General features: G+C 51.7%; 1 protein-coding gene across 2 annotated transcripts in view; it reads right to left on the reverse strand.

Moving 5' to 3' along the window:
* Positions 1–7,085: 7,085 nt before the first annotated feature.
* Positions 7,086–15,514, reverse strand: part of RGS6 (regulator of G protein signaling 6) — a 585,560-nt gene continuing 577,131 nt past the window's right edge. For both annotated transcript variants that reach the window (XM_073800295.1, XM_073800297.1), the window contains one exon: positions 7,086–11,138. In XM_073800295.1, coding sequence (XP_073656396.1) covers positions 11,088–11,138 — 51 coding nt within the window. In that variant the 3' untranslated portion in view covers positions 7,086–11,087. The remainder of the gene's footprint in view (positions 11,139–15,514) is intronic.

Genomic DNA, 15,514 nt, shown 5'->3' on the forward strand with positions numbered 1-15,514 from the left:
GCGGCATGTGGGATCCTCCCGGACCGGGGCACGAACCCGCGTCCCCTGCATCAGCAGGCGGACTCTCAACCACTGCGCCACCAGGGAAGCCCCAGAACCCCTTTTACTCAACTCTGTAAGCGTGGCAGCCAGCACCACACCTGTCACATGGCCAATCTCAGTAAATATTTATAGATGTAAATTTCCCAGGACATGCCTTCCATCAGAACTGGCTCCCTGGGTCCTTTATCAGGTCAGCCACCAAATCCTGTCTTAGGGCCACCTAACTTCTTTGGGGGAGACGCACTCCTGCCTTCCTTCTGCCAGATGCTCCCTTCCTCTGTGGTCATTCTGACTCTGCCAAACAAGAGGCTGGGCTGTGGAGGGGGCAGCAGGGACTGGGGATGGCACAGAACCCTGTGTGAGTGAACTGGCAGAAGTTCTGTGGGCTCGCCAGCTGGTACCATGGGGGAGAGCCAAAAGGAAAGTTCGTTTTTTCCTGCCCAAAGCTCAGAATCCTGAGTGCAGTCGCGAGTCTTAGTGCTAAAGGCTTAGGAGTGAGAAGTGTCAAGGTCACCTCTGCTTCGTGCCTGACCGGGGAGGGGGCTTGTGGATGCTCTGCGTGTGTGTGTGGGTGTTGCCAGCCACTGGGCATGTCCAGACAGCTAATAACATGCCTCCACAGCGCCGCGAGAATGAAAGCCACTGATCCAATTTGTAATTTATCTTTTGGTTTGATCCCAGTGTTTTCCCTTTGTTTCTGACTCGATGCATTCATCTTCAGGCTCAGTGAGTTCCCTCTGGCAAAGTCTTGCATGAATAGAAGCATTTAGCTACTCAGTAGATTAGTTCGTGGTCACGTGCGTGGATACGTGTGCGTGTGCATGTCTGTGTGTGTGTGTACATACATGGAGCATCCTTAATCCCTAAATGAGGGACTTTCCTTCCAGAAGGGGAACCCAGGATTGGTTGCTTCTGTGAGGTTGGCAAGCAGAGAGCCAGTAGAGGGGGGTTGGAGTCGGTTTAGGAAAATTCTAGGCGCAGCCAGACTGCAGTGTATGGACCTTCACCCTGGGGAAGATGGAGGTAAGCATCTTTGGTTAGAGAAGAGGTGGAGAGGATGTCTTTTCTGGACTTCAGTCAGATCTTCTTCCCTTACAGTTCTCAGGCTGAAAGAAAACATAGGAAGCATCTAGTCCGGTGGTTCCCATCTGAATATGTATCCGAATCACCTGGGATTACTTTTGTCCCTATTTTTATTGAGATTTAATTGACATATACCATTGTATTAGTTTAAGGTGTGCAGCAGAATGATTTTATATATGTATATATTGTGAAACAATCACCACAGTAAGTTTAGTTAACATCCATCACCTCAAATAGTTACAAATTTTTTCTTATGAGAACTTGTAAGATCTACTCTCCTAGAACTTTCAAATATGTAATACAGTGCTGTTAACGATAGTCTCCATGCTGTACATTAGATCCTCAGAACTTATTTATCTTATAATGGGAAGTTTGTACCTTTTGACCCCCTTCACCCCATTCCCCCCACTCCCTACCCCCACCTCTGGCAACCACCAATCTCTTCTCTGTATCTATGAGCTTGGGGGGTTTTTTTGTTTGTTTTTTTTTAGATTCCACATATAAGTGAGATTATACAGTATCTGTCGTTGCCTGACTTATTTCACTTAGCATAATGTTCTCAAGGTCCATCCATGTTGTCTAAAATAGTAGGATTTCTTTTTTTTATGGCTGAATAATATTCCATTATGTATATATACCACATTTTCTTTATTCATTCATTTATTGATGGACACTTAGGTTGTTCCCATGTCTTGGCTATTGTAAGTCATTTTGCGATGAACACGGGGGTGCATATACCTCTTTGAGATAGTGATTTCATTTCCTTTTGTTATATACCCTGAAGTGGAATTGCTGGATCATATGGTAGTTCTTTTAATTTTTCAAGGAAATGTCATACTGTTTTCTGTAGTGGCTGCACCAATTTACATTCCCACCAACAGTGCACAAGTGTTCCCTTTTCTCCACATCCTCACTAGCACTTGTTGTCTCTTATCTTCTTGATATTAGCCATTCTAACAGGTGTGAGGTGACATCTCACTGTGGTCTTGATTTGCATTTCCCTGATGATTAGTGATGTTGAGCGTCTTTTCATGTACCTGTTAGTCATTTGTGTGTCTTCTTTGGAAAAATGACCACTCCTCTGACTACTTTTTAATTGGATTATTTGTTTTCTGTTATTGAGCTGTATGAGCTCTTTACATATTTTGGATATTAATCCTTTATCAGATATATGATGTGCAAATGGGTCCTTCCATTCCATAGTTTGCCTTTTCATTTTGTTGATAGTTTCCTTTGCTGTGCAGATAGGATTACCTATGAAAAATGGAGATTCCTGGGGTTCTCAAAACTCCCCATTTGGAACCTCTGGAGGTGTGGCGTGGCAGTCTTTAACATTTGCCCTAAGGGGTGCTGGGCTACCATGAGCTGCCTAGGGCCACACAGCTAATGGTGGCAAATCCAAGGCTAGAACCCAAGTCTTCTGACTCCATCCAGGACGTTGCCTCTTACAGCCCGAATGTGTCAGGGGCTTAAAGCTTTGGGAAACAAGGCTCATATGGGATGCAGGGGAGTGTGTTGAGTGGATCGCTTATCCTGCAGACTGCTAATCTGCCTAATTTAATTAGTTCCCTACAAGGGGGCTTGAATTCTCAGAGCAGGCAGAGATGGCTGAAATGGACCACTCGCTCTGGGATGACCAGGCATCTGCTGACCTTGTCTTTGATACTAGGCAGGATTTCAAAGTCCTCTGTGGCTCCCTTCACCTGCTCTCTCTAGGGACCAGCTCTGTTCTCTTGGCTACTTAGAAAAACAGGCTTCGATTTCTTCCTGGTCTACAGCTATTGCACCTCCCTCCCTTCCTCCTTCCCTTCCTCTCCTCCCCACCAACTCCCCATCCCCCCACGTAGCTTTACTGGAATAGGACTCATATACCAAACAATTCACTCATTTAAAGTATACAGGTCAATCATTTTTAGTATAGTCACAGAGTTGTGCAAACATGACCACAATCAATTTTAGAACATTTCATTACCCCTAATAGAAGCCCATACCCATTAGCAGTGACCGACCGTCTAACCCTAAGCTATCACGAATCTACTTCCTGTCTCTATAGATCGGCCTGTTCTGTGCATTCCATCTAAGTGAAATTATACAATATACGGTCTTTGGCGACTGGCTTCTTTCACTCAGCATGTTTTCAAGGCTCATGCACGTTATATTAGGTATCAGTACTTCATTCCCTTTTAGAGCCAAATAATATTCCATTGTATGGATATATCATATTTTGTTTATGCATTTATCAGCTGACAGACATTTGTATTATTTCCATTTTTTGGTCATTACAAATAATGCTGCTATGAACATGAGTCTCCAAATTTTTGTACAGCCATATGTTTTCACGTGGGTACATACCTAGGCGTAGAATTGCTGGGTCATATGGTAACTCTACGTTTATCTCTTTGAGGAATTGCCAACGCCAGACTTTTCTAAAGCGGCAGCAACATTTTACATCCCACCAGCAGTGTATGAGGGCTTCAATTCCTGCGCATCCTCACCAACACTTGTTATTATCTGTCTCTTTAATTATAACCATCTTAGTGTGTGCAGAGTGGCTTCTCATTGTTTTTGATCTGCATTTCTCTGATGGCTAATGAGGTTGAGTTTTTCTTTTCATGTATCTGTCGACCGTTTGTCTATTGTCTTCGGAGCAACGTCTATATAGATCCTTTGCCTATTGGTGGGGGGTCTATAAAGCACTACTTGATAACGGAATAAATGATGCCTTGCTCCAATATGTACTATTGCTTCCCTTTGTTTCCAAGTAAGTTGCTTCTGTTACATAAGGAATCATGCATGGTCTTCAGTGTGCAGGTTCTGTGATCATGTGCCTCAAATAGGGGCTCATGGACTTTGGGGGATTCAAATGATAACTTTTTACTGAAGAGGTTGTGGCCAAGGGGCCTGAGGGGTGGGTGGCAGTGAGGACCTGGCCTCCAGACCTTGATATTCCACCTCCTCTCGGCCTTCCCCCTCTGGGCCTTAGTTTCTTTATGTATAAAAACAAAACACTGAGGAATGTACCACTGATGTAGGCAACAATGTGCACTGGGCTGAGAAGCCAGACTCTAGAGACCAATACTGTATGATCCCCTTTATGTGCCTTTCGGAAAAAGGCAGAACTACAGGATCAGACAACAGACCAATAACTGCCAGGAATGTGGATGGGGGAGGGGATTCACCATGAAAGGGCGCGAGGGAAATTTGGGGGGTGATAAAATTACTCTCTTGAGTTTTGGTTGGTGGTTACATCATTGTATAAGTTGGTCAAAATTCATATCTATATTGAAAAAGGGTGAATTTTACTGTATGTAAATTATACCTCAATAAACAAACAAATGTAAAACACACACACACACACACACACACACACACACACTCACAATTGGACTAGAAAATCTCTAAGGTCCTCCAGGGCTGATACTCACTGATTCTGTACTGCGGGTGTGGGCATGGGCAGGGCGGCAGCAAGAGATACCCAGGGCCTCCTCTAGTTCCTAATCTTTCCTTCCCTGATCCCTCCTCCTCTCCAACTCAACAGTCTTGGTGATGTAATGGAAGAAAGAGGGAAAACAGGCTTCCTTGGCTTGCTTGGTCATTTTAGGAATGAGGCCCTCCCTCCAAGAGGTAGCTGTGTCCATGTGGCTGACAGATGTTCTCTGAGGACGGTGGCCTTGCCCAGCTGCTCATCCTGGGTCCAAGGTCTGAGCAACTGGCCCCAAGTGGACTATTTCTGAACAAGAGCTCTGACTCCAGATCCTATGGAAGCAGCCCTGGAGGCTTGTCAGACAAATAGGAATGTGGACGGAGAGCTCACACTTCCTCCAGTTTCCGTCCGGGGTCCGCAGGAGGAACGCCACACGCACCGCCCCCGACTCTGCCCAGTTATTTACTGAGGCCTAACGTGGGATTATTGATCGAGTCCATCCAGGTTACACACAGTGAGGGAACCAGGCCCTTGCTGGGAAGACGAGAGCGAAGGCTTGTCACAGGCAAGAGAGAGACTGCTACCTGCGCAGGCAAACAAAACCCACACCTCCCGGCTGGCAGGGAGGGCTGGGAAAGCTGCCCAGCAGCGATTTGCAAACGTGCTGCACCTTCACCATCTGAGGGCCCCTCTCAGATGCAGCAACTGCTAACATCGGCACTTGTTTCGTGAGCACTTACTAGGTACCAGGCACAGGCTAAGCCCCCTCTATATGAATTCACAACCACCATACGATTCTGAAATTCCCACCCTTATCTTACAACGAAGGAAACGAGCGCTCAGACCGAGGTGTGCGGCCGAGCCACCGCCATCAGGGGCTGTCACTGGATTTGTCTGCTGAAAAAAGCCAGATCCGGCTGGGCCAGTGCCCAGGCTCTGAGAGGAATGAGCCCGTGCCTTAAGGGCAGTAGCATCACAGAGAGCTCCGCGCCAGACGGAGCTCCTGCCGGTGTACATGCCCTACCCCAAGGCCTCTTTAAAACAAACCAGAGCCTGCAGCCTCTCAATGGCCAGGGAGGCGGGCCCCTCGATGTGCAGGGTCTGGGACAGATCCTGTAACCACCACTGTGGGTGCTGACGGGCTGGGGGCAGGGAGGGGGCCCAGGCCCGGGCGTCAGAAATCCCAGTAAGGGGAGCCAGGAGTTCATGGGCAGAAGCACCCTTGGGAAAGCAGGTTGGGGGCAGGCATGCTCTGTGACCCAGCAGGGGACACGCCCTTCAGAGGGCCTCCAGGATGTTTCTCCAGGCCAGAGTCTGGAAGCCGTCACATCCTAGGAAGAGTCGGAGGATCGGAGACATCCATTTGAGGCCCTGAGCGATTGGGCGCTGCCACCAAGGTAAGGGACAGCCTCGTGCCCTTTCGGCCACAAGTCCCCAAGAGGAAGTGGGGAGAGAGGAAGCACACGGGGGGTTGTCAGACAATCGTGGGTGGGCAGAGCTCTTACTGTTAGAATGGGCAGCCCCAAATCTCCACCTCGGATCTGAAGCAGATCTCTGTCCTTGGTGGTCAGTGGGACCTTGTGCACAGTGACAGCTTGCTAAACACAGATCTGGAAATAAGCCAGAGAAGGAGCTGCAGACTCCCTGGAGGAGGTGGCCATGATCAAGGAGGACAAAGAAGTGCAGCTCTTTTGTGGTGGGGCCACGACCTGACAGTGGGCTATGCTACAGACTGGACACTTCAGCGGCTACTGCAGGTGTGATCTTGGTCTTGACCTCGTGAGGCAGGAGTTCTCGCTCTGGGAGATGGCCCAGGGGTTCGGAGGCAAGTTGGGTCCCATGCAAATGTGGCCGAAGACCCATTGCCACACTTCGGAGCTCACTCTTGCTTCCAGGAGCAGAATTTCTGCACTGAAGCAAACTGCTAGGGGCCGGCCTCATCGTTAACAGGATTGCGGTACCGTGGTGCCTTTTTACCTTGTTCTCTTTCTCCTCTTGTCAGCCTGACTTCCAGGCTCTCAGAGTCCCGCTGCTTTGGCGTGATTGGAAGATGAGATTGTCTGTCGCTCAGGAAACCAAGACTCCCCATAAAGAGCCCCGTCTGTGTGTAGCAGACTTCCATCTTGGGACTTTTATTTAAGAGTGTCAGAGTGGTGTCTGGCCACTGCTGATACCAGGCCACTGTGCTTTGTGGTGCCGCACAGAAAATGGGGCACAGACACCACCCGGCCAAGGACACCCTGGTAGTCAGGGGCATCAGCCTTCTGTGACACTGTTGTCCCAACCAACCAGGATGTATACCCCACCCCAGAGCTTTCCCAAGCTGCTCAGCATCCTGCTTAGGAGCGAGGGGGAAACAGGCTGTGTGTGTGTGTGTGTGTGTGTAATGGTGTGTGTGTGTGGTGTGTGTGTGTGTGAGTATGTCATGGGGCAGGGTAGGGAGTGGGGAGCGGGGATGGGTGATAGATTTTTTTCTAGTGGTAAATCCTACCCAACAGACCCCCCAAACCAAGGAGCCACACAGAGTGAGCTGGATTATAGTGGGTTCAAGTCATTTATTTTTAGATGGTACCAGCATGTTTGGTTCTGGAGTCCAATCCCCAAATTCCAGAAAAATAAACTAACGAGAACCACATGCACTATGTGAAGGCCATTCCGACGTGTCTGTGATCATGCGTCGAGTGGGCACAGAATACAGACCCGGAGCCCTTGGCGCGGCGCAGGGCCTCCCTCCTCGGACAGCTGACAGCCTCTGGCTCTGAGCCCTCATCTGGGACGGGGGAGAGGGCTGAGGCCCGGCCATGAGGACCCTGTCCCTTTACGGCCCTGGGCCCCTTATTGCTACATTTGCTACTTTGCTACTTTATGGCCCCTGGGCTGCGCCCAGGGGATGCCTTATCAGCGGGTGGTGCTAAGGAGTAGGCTGCTGGCATCTGCCATTGCCATGGTTACACGAACACAGACCTCTCTTCAGAGGGTCCTGAGGTGAGTTCTCGGGATCCATTTGGCCACTTTTTGACTGTGCCACACACGGTCCTTGCTACGTACTCAGCTCAGACGGCCCTTTTGGAGGCTGGTGGCATGTCACCTTCCCCCTCAGGACCTTCCAGCTCCTGGACTTTGCTGGAACACCTCCCTTCACTATGTTCTGCAAGGCCCAAAGACCAACAGCCCTCAACTCTTTCCAGCTGCTGGGAAAGCTTGCTAGTGGCGGTTTTTGAAGCCCATGCACTTGGAGCATAATGCGAGGGGTGCATTTTTAGAAAAACATCAACTTCTACAACTAGCCAAGGAGCTGGACGGGTGGCAGGCTGCTGCTTCATGCCCTGCTGGTGAGGTAGTTTGAACACAACAGGGACCCTACTACAGGGAAAGCCCCTGGAGCACGTCTCCATGTGTTCACTGGTCTAAGAAGCGACTCAGGGTGGTGAGAGGTCCCTCCTGGGTGCTGGCCTGTACCTGACCCCTGGGCAGGGGTTGGTCTTGAGCACGACGCAGCTGACTGCACCGGTGGGCTAGACCCTGCTGCATTCCTGGGGCACAGCAACCCAGAGTGTCCCTTCCTGGAAGGGCAGGAGCCCTCTCTCCAGCCCAGAGAGCCCCTGCTGCTCTGGCCAGGCTCTCTGGCTGCTGCTGGGCACTCACATGTGCCAACCTACAAGCCTTACTCTTCCCATGTAGGCAAAGTCTATGGCGGTCAGATGCCCAATGCCTGGTGCCTGTGTGTCTGCCCTGATGGGTGGGTGGTCACTTCTGAGACTGCCCTGATGCTTTGGCTGGGGGGCTGCCAACATGGTATTTGCCCTGTGCATCCTTATTGGGAAGAATCCCAGACCCAGAGACCATGCCCAGTCAGGGGAGCTAAGGCAGGACAGGGCAAAAAAGCAGTTTATTTCGCTACAGAATTGCCTTCGAAAGTCTAATCTGGTCTGAATTTTTGGCTGTGTCCACCAGGCCAATGGGGAACTGGCCGAGACCAGATTTTCCAAATGTACTTGCATTCTAAGGTCTGCATGGTAGACTGACCTTGGACTAGCCCGCTTGGGTGGAGCGATCCTGTTCTACCCCCCATTTCTGGGTGTGATCTGCTGGGGGGTACGTGGTGGCAGTCACAAGACCGAACACGCCTTAGTTGGGAGGCGGGACAAGGCGGGTTATTGCTCTGGGTTTGAATCCATTTGAAGCGCCCTTATGTCTGTCGAGCCGGCTGGATGTCCCCAGAGGTGTCTGGAAGCCTTCATCCTGCTCCATCTCAGGGCTGCAGTCCATCTGGCTCTGAGTGGGCCTTCTGGGGACCTCCAAGGTGGGTCAAGCCTCAGGAGCTGCAGCCAGGGGGACACAGAAGTCCTGGCCAGGGAGACTACCCCTGCCCCGGCTGCAGTCACAAGGAAGGACAGGAGGCAGCCAGCCCCTTGCTCTCGATAACTGAGGGCACAGAGGCACCTGCTGTCCTAGAACTGCCTTTGCCCACCGACCCTGTGTGTCAGTGTCAGCATAGCCTGGGCACCTCGGCAGGGAATAGCTTCCTCTGGGCAATGCTGGGTGCAGAGGAACACGATCGGGAATTTTGTTCTGAAACAAGAGGTCTGTGTGAAAAGCAAGGGGACAAAAAAAGGATGGGACGAGAAGAGGAGGGGTCAGAAGACCCCACACTATGGGAGCGGACTTCACCAAACTCATTTACTCATCAAGCAGTGGCCAGCTGTCTGCCAGGTGCCAGGTTCTGAGCCCAGGTTGTGTGGCATGAGGGGGAGGGAGTGTCTGCCCAGGATCTGGGTCTACAGCCCCCCCTTTGGAGGCACTCCGAGGACTCAGCATAATGTCTCTAATTTCCACTGTACCGAGAAGGGAGAGCAAACACTGCCATGGGGGAAACTGAGGCGCAGGGGTCAAGAACCCACCACGGTGCAACTGTAATCACGACTCCTCATGCCCTCGGTGGCCCCGCTGGGAGGGATGGAAGCTGGTGCCCCGGGGACAGGGCACGAAGGTGGGCTTGGAAAGATGGTCCTCGGGGAGCGCCCAGGAATCAGCGTCTGCAGACAAGCTTATGAGCCTCACCGGCTGGTGAAGTTGCCCACACAAGTATAGAAATACTGATTGCTGCTTTGCTTCTGTGTTTGCTGTTTATACACTCCCAGGGGAGATTTTTCACCTCCGGCCAGAATAGATCAAAGGAGGATGGTCATAGCAGGTGTGGAGGCGGGGGTGAGTGTCTGAATTCAAAAGCACGTTGCTTATACCGCTCTCTCGGAGGGCTCGTGGGAGTCACAACGATGACAGCGACAACAATGAGCCTAACAGCTACCATTTGCAAAACACCTACTACGCGCCAGGCACCCGACTCGGTGCCCCGTATCACTCCCTCACAGCCAGGTGGGCGGATGGTCGTTTGCACGTTGAGCTCTGTGCTGGCGTTGCCCTGTGATGATTGGCATTGTGGAGGGCATAGCCTTTGCTGGGCCATCAGAGGACCACTGGGCCCTGGCCTCGCTCTGGGCACAGATTCCGCCCCAGCTTCAGACACAACTGAGACCTGGCCGCAGGGGCCCAGCCACGCCTGGGACTGCCAGCCTGGGGCCCAGCCCCTCCATCTGGGACCCTCCCAGCTCCCACCTGGAGCTGTCGGAGGGGAGGATCCCAATGGCCCCCGAGTTCACCGCTGTGTTTATTTTGAGTAAGACACGCGGGGACACACCAAGGAGCAAGGGGCCACAGCAGAATAAATTACGAAATAATAAAACATGTAAAAGATGGTCAGAACCTTCACGGCTGTTAAACCACAAGCTCTTTCATCAACACCAGTGCTTCCTCTGGTGTTGGACCCTCGAGACGTGTGGCAGGATTAGAGGGCAGCCGTCAATGCCTGTGGAGACCTCCTTGAAAGGTGGCCTCCGAGGGGGTTGGAAGAACTTGAGGTGCTGCAGTGCAGGAGATGGCTCAGTGCTGACGATGTGATTGGGGCGCGTGGCGTGAGGGCAGCCTGGCCCCGGGTCCTTGCACGCAGCGGCCGCAGAGATGGGGGAGGCGGGAGGCGGGAGGTGGTCGGGACACAGTGGTGTAACTAGGGGGGTGCCGTGGGTGCACCAGAGAGGCGGTGGGGTGTAATACTGGATGTGCTCAGGGCCAGGGGTCCTCTTGAGTTTGCTGGAAGGCGTGATCCCCGGACGGCGGGAGGAGTGATGACAGCCAGAGTCTAACCTCAGCTGACAGTCACAACGGGAGTCCCTCCGGGTGCTCTGCCCTGAACGTGTTAGGGGCCAGGACCCCCTAGAGAGCGGGGTGTCGGCACACGACTATACAAGGAAGAGAGGGTTGTAAACAGGGGCCTCTACCTGGCTGACCCCAGGCTCCGTGGACTCGCCTTCTGGCCTCCCTCTGGATCACCCACCGCGTCTCCCCACCGTCGCCCATCACGGCCCTCACTCTTTCTCTTTCACAGTGACCAAATCTCCCCGCAGGGAAGCTCTGTCTGCAGATGTGGAGCGCGGCCGGCTGCCCGTGTGGTCCTCGGGCCCGGGCCCTGCGGGGGGCACTGTCAGGAGGACTGCATCAGGCCGGTGAGGCGCTTGCCCGCCAGCGACTTTCCCTGCAGAGACAGCGACACAGGGGCACCACAGGCGCACACACACAGAGGACAGACACAGAGAGTCAGACAGGTGGATTAATTGTTGGCATGAGCCACGAGGCCAAACGACTTAGCTCACCAACCCCTTTCATCTCTCGGTTTGGGCGCCTTAACCACAGACAACTGAACAACCGGGTCTTTGGGGCAGGTTAGGGGGTGAGGGTGTGTCGCTGGTACACTTTTGGGGGCGTGGGGATTTTACTTACTCCAAACCAGGCATTTTAACCTTTAGGTAGAGTGTCTCTTAATGCCCGTGGGCTGCCCCTGAACTTGATTTTATCCAAGTGAGGAAGGAAAGGTGGCCTGGGGACTAGTAAGATCACGGGGGGTGGGTTGACCCAAATAGATGATGGCTAAGAATCTGGGTGACTGGGAACTAAGGAATTAACTAGTCTGAAGAAGGCAGAAGACCTAGGAATCCTGTTTAAAATGCAGGATTGAGCTCTCCTTGGGTCTTCCCAACAACCTGTTCTGGGACTGGGAAGGTCTGGGGGCGCTGCCGAGGCTCGGAGCCTGGGCTGCAGGACACAGGGCAACGCACTCCTGTGTTCTTGGTCCCCATCTCTGGTACCCGGATGATTCCACATCAGGAAGTCTTACAAGCCCTTCGCTTACAAACTATGAAGCCGTTCTTGTCCTTTCAAAAACAAAAAGGATGAACTCTATCATGAGGCCTGGTACATGGGGCATAGAGGTCCTGAGAGAGGCCAGTTGCCCACATGCCCAGGAGGAGCCTCTGATGTGGGACTGGGCACCAACAGGAGGATGGAGAAGGCTCAGTCCTTTGCTTATTTCCCTATAGCCATAGTCTGCACCCATTCCCTGCTCACCCTCTTCAGAAATCCATAGCATTGGACAGGCGTCTAGAGGAGAGTATGGCTGGACCCAAGCAGATTGATCACTGTGCCTGAGAAAACACTCAGAACCCATCTTAATATTGACAGTGGGTCAGCGCCATCTGCCTAGGGTAGCACGCGGTCGCTCATCAGCACGGGCTGCAGCGTTTGGTAGCGTGAGGTTTCAAGGGCCAGCAATTCCTCATGTTCATTTCCAAGTGGGGTGTGAGGGCTCATCCTGTTTACTGGGCTTGGCTGCGAGTACGCTGGATGTAATTAAAGAAAATTGATCAGGTTTGTGATGCCTGGTAGGGTACTCAATAAACCTGCTGATTGATGAATTGATGGATAATGGGCATTTCCAACAAACGAACAACATGGGCTGTGAGTTTGCTGGATGCAGGACAATATGTCATCTGGCTTAGCTCTCCACGGAGGGACGTGCCAGCTTGACTTTGAGAATTCCGATGGCAGGGATGGGAGCTTGTCCAGAAATGCAAATGCTCTCGGGGCAGTTGGGAAGTCTGCATCTACCTCCCCTTTGCTCTGTTTTTCCCCTTTCATGCCTCATGCTAGTGAGATGAAACTTTTCATTTCTTTCTTCCCTACAGACACACACACACACACACACAATCTCCCCATCAGCAACCTTATCTGAATCTTCAGATACACTAAACTTCGCCTGCAGCCGGATACATTTATACTGGGCTACGAATTTTTTAATCAGATTTTTTTTTTTAATCCTAGAGGGTTTCAAGTGCCAGTCTTTGCAAGTCACTAAAAGCAGGATGGCTACTCCTCTGTGTGGAGTGAGTTAGGTACAACAGTAACTCACAGATGGCAGAGGCTGACGGCCGAGGACTCCCTCCAGCCCTGGTTTTAAGCACACATGGAGCCGGGACTTTTCCTTGACTGCCCTTTCTTACACGGAGCTGTAGGCATTTGTCATCCAGGGGGTGGACCTGGGAACGGGCCTTCTCCATGCAGTCTTGAAGGCAGGAAGCATGGGGAAATGTGGAGCTGATGAGTCTAGGGGCCTCCTGGTATGCGGGCTCTACCAAACCTCCCCCAGCTCCTTTCACCCTTTTCCATCCCTGCTCATGTGAAAGGCACCAAGGAAGGCTGCTTTCCTCCTGGGTACCGCTGTGGAAACCACGCACCAAGTACCAGCTCCTCCCCCCTCCTTCCATCGCTCCTCCACCAGGGCCACAAATTACACATGGTTTGCCCTACAATGGCATTTGGGGCTCTGATTTAGCTGGCGGGTGTGAAAGAAAAGGAATCACTAACGCTTCTAAATAACAGTCCGTTGCCAGCGCAGATGTTAAAAGCCCGGAGACAAAGAGGGTGAGGTTTACCAGGCATCCAAACCCTCATTACAGCTTCATTCTCATTAGTGAGGTCATTTTGGCTGGAGAAGGGGCTGTGGTTGAGGGAGGTTAGAGGTTCTGTTTCTGGGTGATTGTGTGTCTGTCTGTTTTAGGTGGATTTGGCCCTGAGGATCCCTGCCCTCCACACCTCCCAGTTCTGTAGAGCAGGCTGGGCTGGGAGGCGTTAATTAATCTCTTCCTGCCTAAGTCCCGGAGCTCAGCCTCACAGCTCTGACTGCAAAGACCTGTGGCCAGCCCATCAATCCTTCCCCTCCCCTCCCCCAGCTGCTTGCCGCGCTTCACAGTTGGGGGCGGGGCTGCAGCTGACAGCCCTGGGGGAGAACACACCCTGAGACTGTTCCCAACCTCGAAGCCATCCAGGTGGTACTCCTTGGCATTTCTGTCTCCCTCTCCCGCTCCTGCCCTCACACATTTACCAAATGCCAGTTCTGCTGCTAAAGGAGGTCATGATGGCTCAGGTCGGCTCAGGGGGCAGCTCAGCCCAGCCGCAATCTGTTCACTAGGCAGTGACCTCGTGGGTGAGGCTGGAAGGTGGTTACTCATGCAGGGTGCAGGCAAGGCTAGATGCTGGCCTCGGGCTTTGGGGAAGAAATCCTGCAAACACACTGGCTCAGCAGCTGCCTCTCTTCTGAAGAGCTGAGGCTCTTATAATTTTCAGGGATCAAAGTGAAACCTGACAGCAGAGGCTACCGGTGTTCAGAGATGAGCTGCCCCAAGGTGTGTGCTGCTAGGGGCTTGCTGGGAGCTCCTAGCTACTGCTCTGCGCACAGAGAGGGGAGCTCCCACCCTGCACCTTCTAGGGCTCTTTCCTTCCTCCTCTTCACCCCCATCCTCGCCTCCAGTTTGGACGGTTCTGCAGGAGACACTTAGGAAGGGGAGTGGTAATTCTGCCTTTGCCTGGCATCTTGCTTAGTTACAGGGAAAGGAATTTTTTCAGGGTGTGAATGTGTGCTGTTCCTCAATGCTGGTCAGTTGGGAACAGATCATGGTGCCAGGAAACTGTAGCCAGCTCAGCCTGAGGCCTTGGCGTAGCTGAGCGAAGCAGCTGAAGGTGGTTGAAAATGCTATTAGCAGGCAGCCTTTGTCCAAGTGAAAAAATATACAGTGATTAAGAACTGAGCTGCAGAAGGTACATTCCAGAGACAGCAAAGCTTTGCATTCAGACAAAGTACTTTTCACCTTCGAGACATTTGGCCAAGTTTAATCCAATAGAATTTGTGATCCTTCAATTTCATGGACCGCAGGCTCAGTGCTGGGTTCACAAACACCCACACGTTCAATTCCCACCCTCCACCCTGACTAATCATTTCAGCTCTGCAGCCATCCTGATGGCTAGAAGCCTGGAAGAAGGTGGTCACGGAATCCTTTGTTTCTAAAAGGAATGGCTCCCTTTTGTGAGGTGCTTCAGGAAAAATCGACATGCTGCTTGACATGCTGTGGCTCTGTGCATCGCACTTCCAGATATTAATCAACAAAGCATGCACCATCCGGGTTACCAAGAGCTTTCGCCACTCACTTACCTGAGAGACTGACGCTAACCTCTTTGGCTGAGAGAAGGGCTGTGGCTCAGAGGGTAGCCCTGGGGGTCACATGGCATACTGGGGGCAGCGGAGCCAAGCACTAGTGGCTCAGGCAGGACCTTTTTCAACTCTAAGAAAGTAGAGACATCTGAGCTGCTGATGAGATTTTCTTGCTAATTTGCTCAGATGACCTAAGACCAAAGTTACAGATCTCAAGTCCACTAAGTCTAAACACATGCTATGAGGGGGATGGAAATCAACCGTGGTTGTCTCTAGGGGAGAGAGATGGAATTGACTGGGAAGGGGCATAAGGGAACTTTATAGGGTGATGGGTGTAGGTTACACTGGTGCATACATTCGTCAGATTCGTCGAACCATACATTTCAGATCTATTCATTTTGCCATGGGTAATTATGTTTCAGAAGAAAAAAAAAAGATTAGAAAAAAATCCAGCTATCATATCTCTGCTTTGAAATGTCCCACCCCTTGCTCTTTTTCAGTTGCTGTCCCAGCAACTTTGCCTTTTGGCTAAATTCAAAGTTTCCCCCTCCAGTATAGGAGAAACCCAGATTCCTCTGCTAGGGGAACTA

The sequence above is a fragment of the Tursiops truncatus genome, chromosome 2 (assembly GCF_011762595.2).
Source record: "Tursiops truncatus isolate mTurTru1 chromosome 2, mTurTru1.mat.Y, whole genome shotgun sequence".
NCBI lineage: Eukaryota > Metazoa > Chordata > Mammalia > Artiodactyla > Delphinidae > Tursiops > Tursiops truncatus.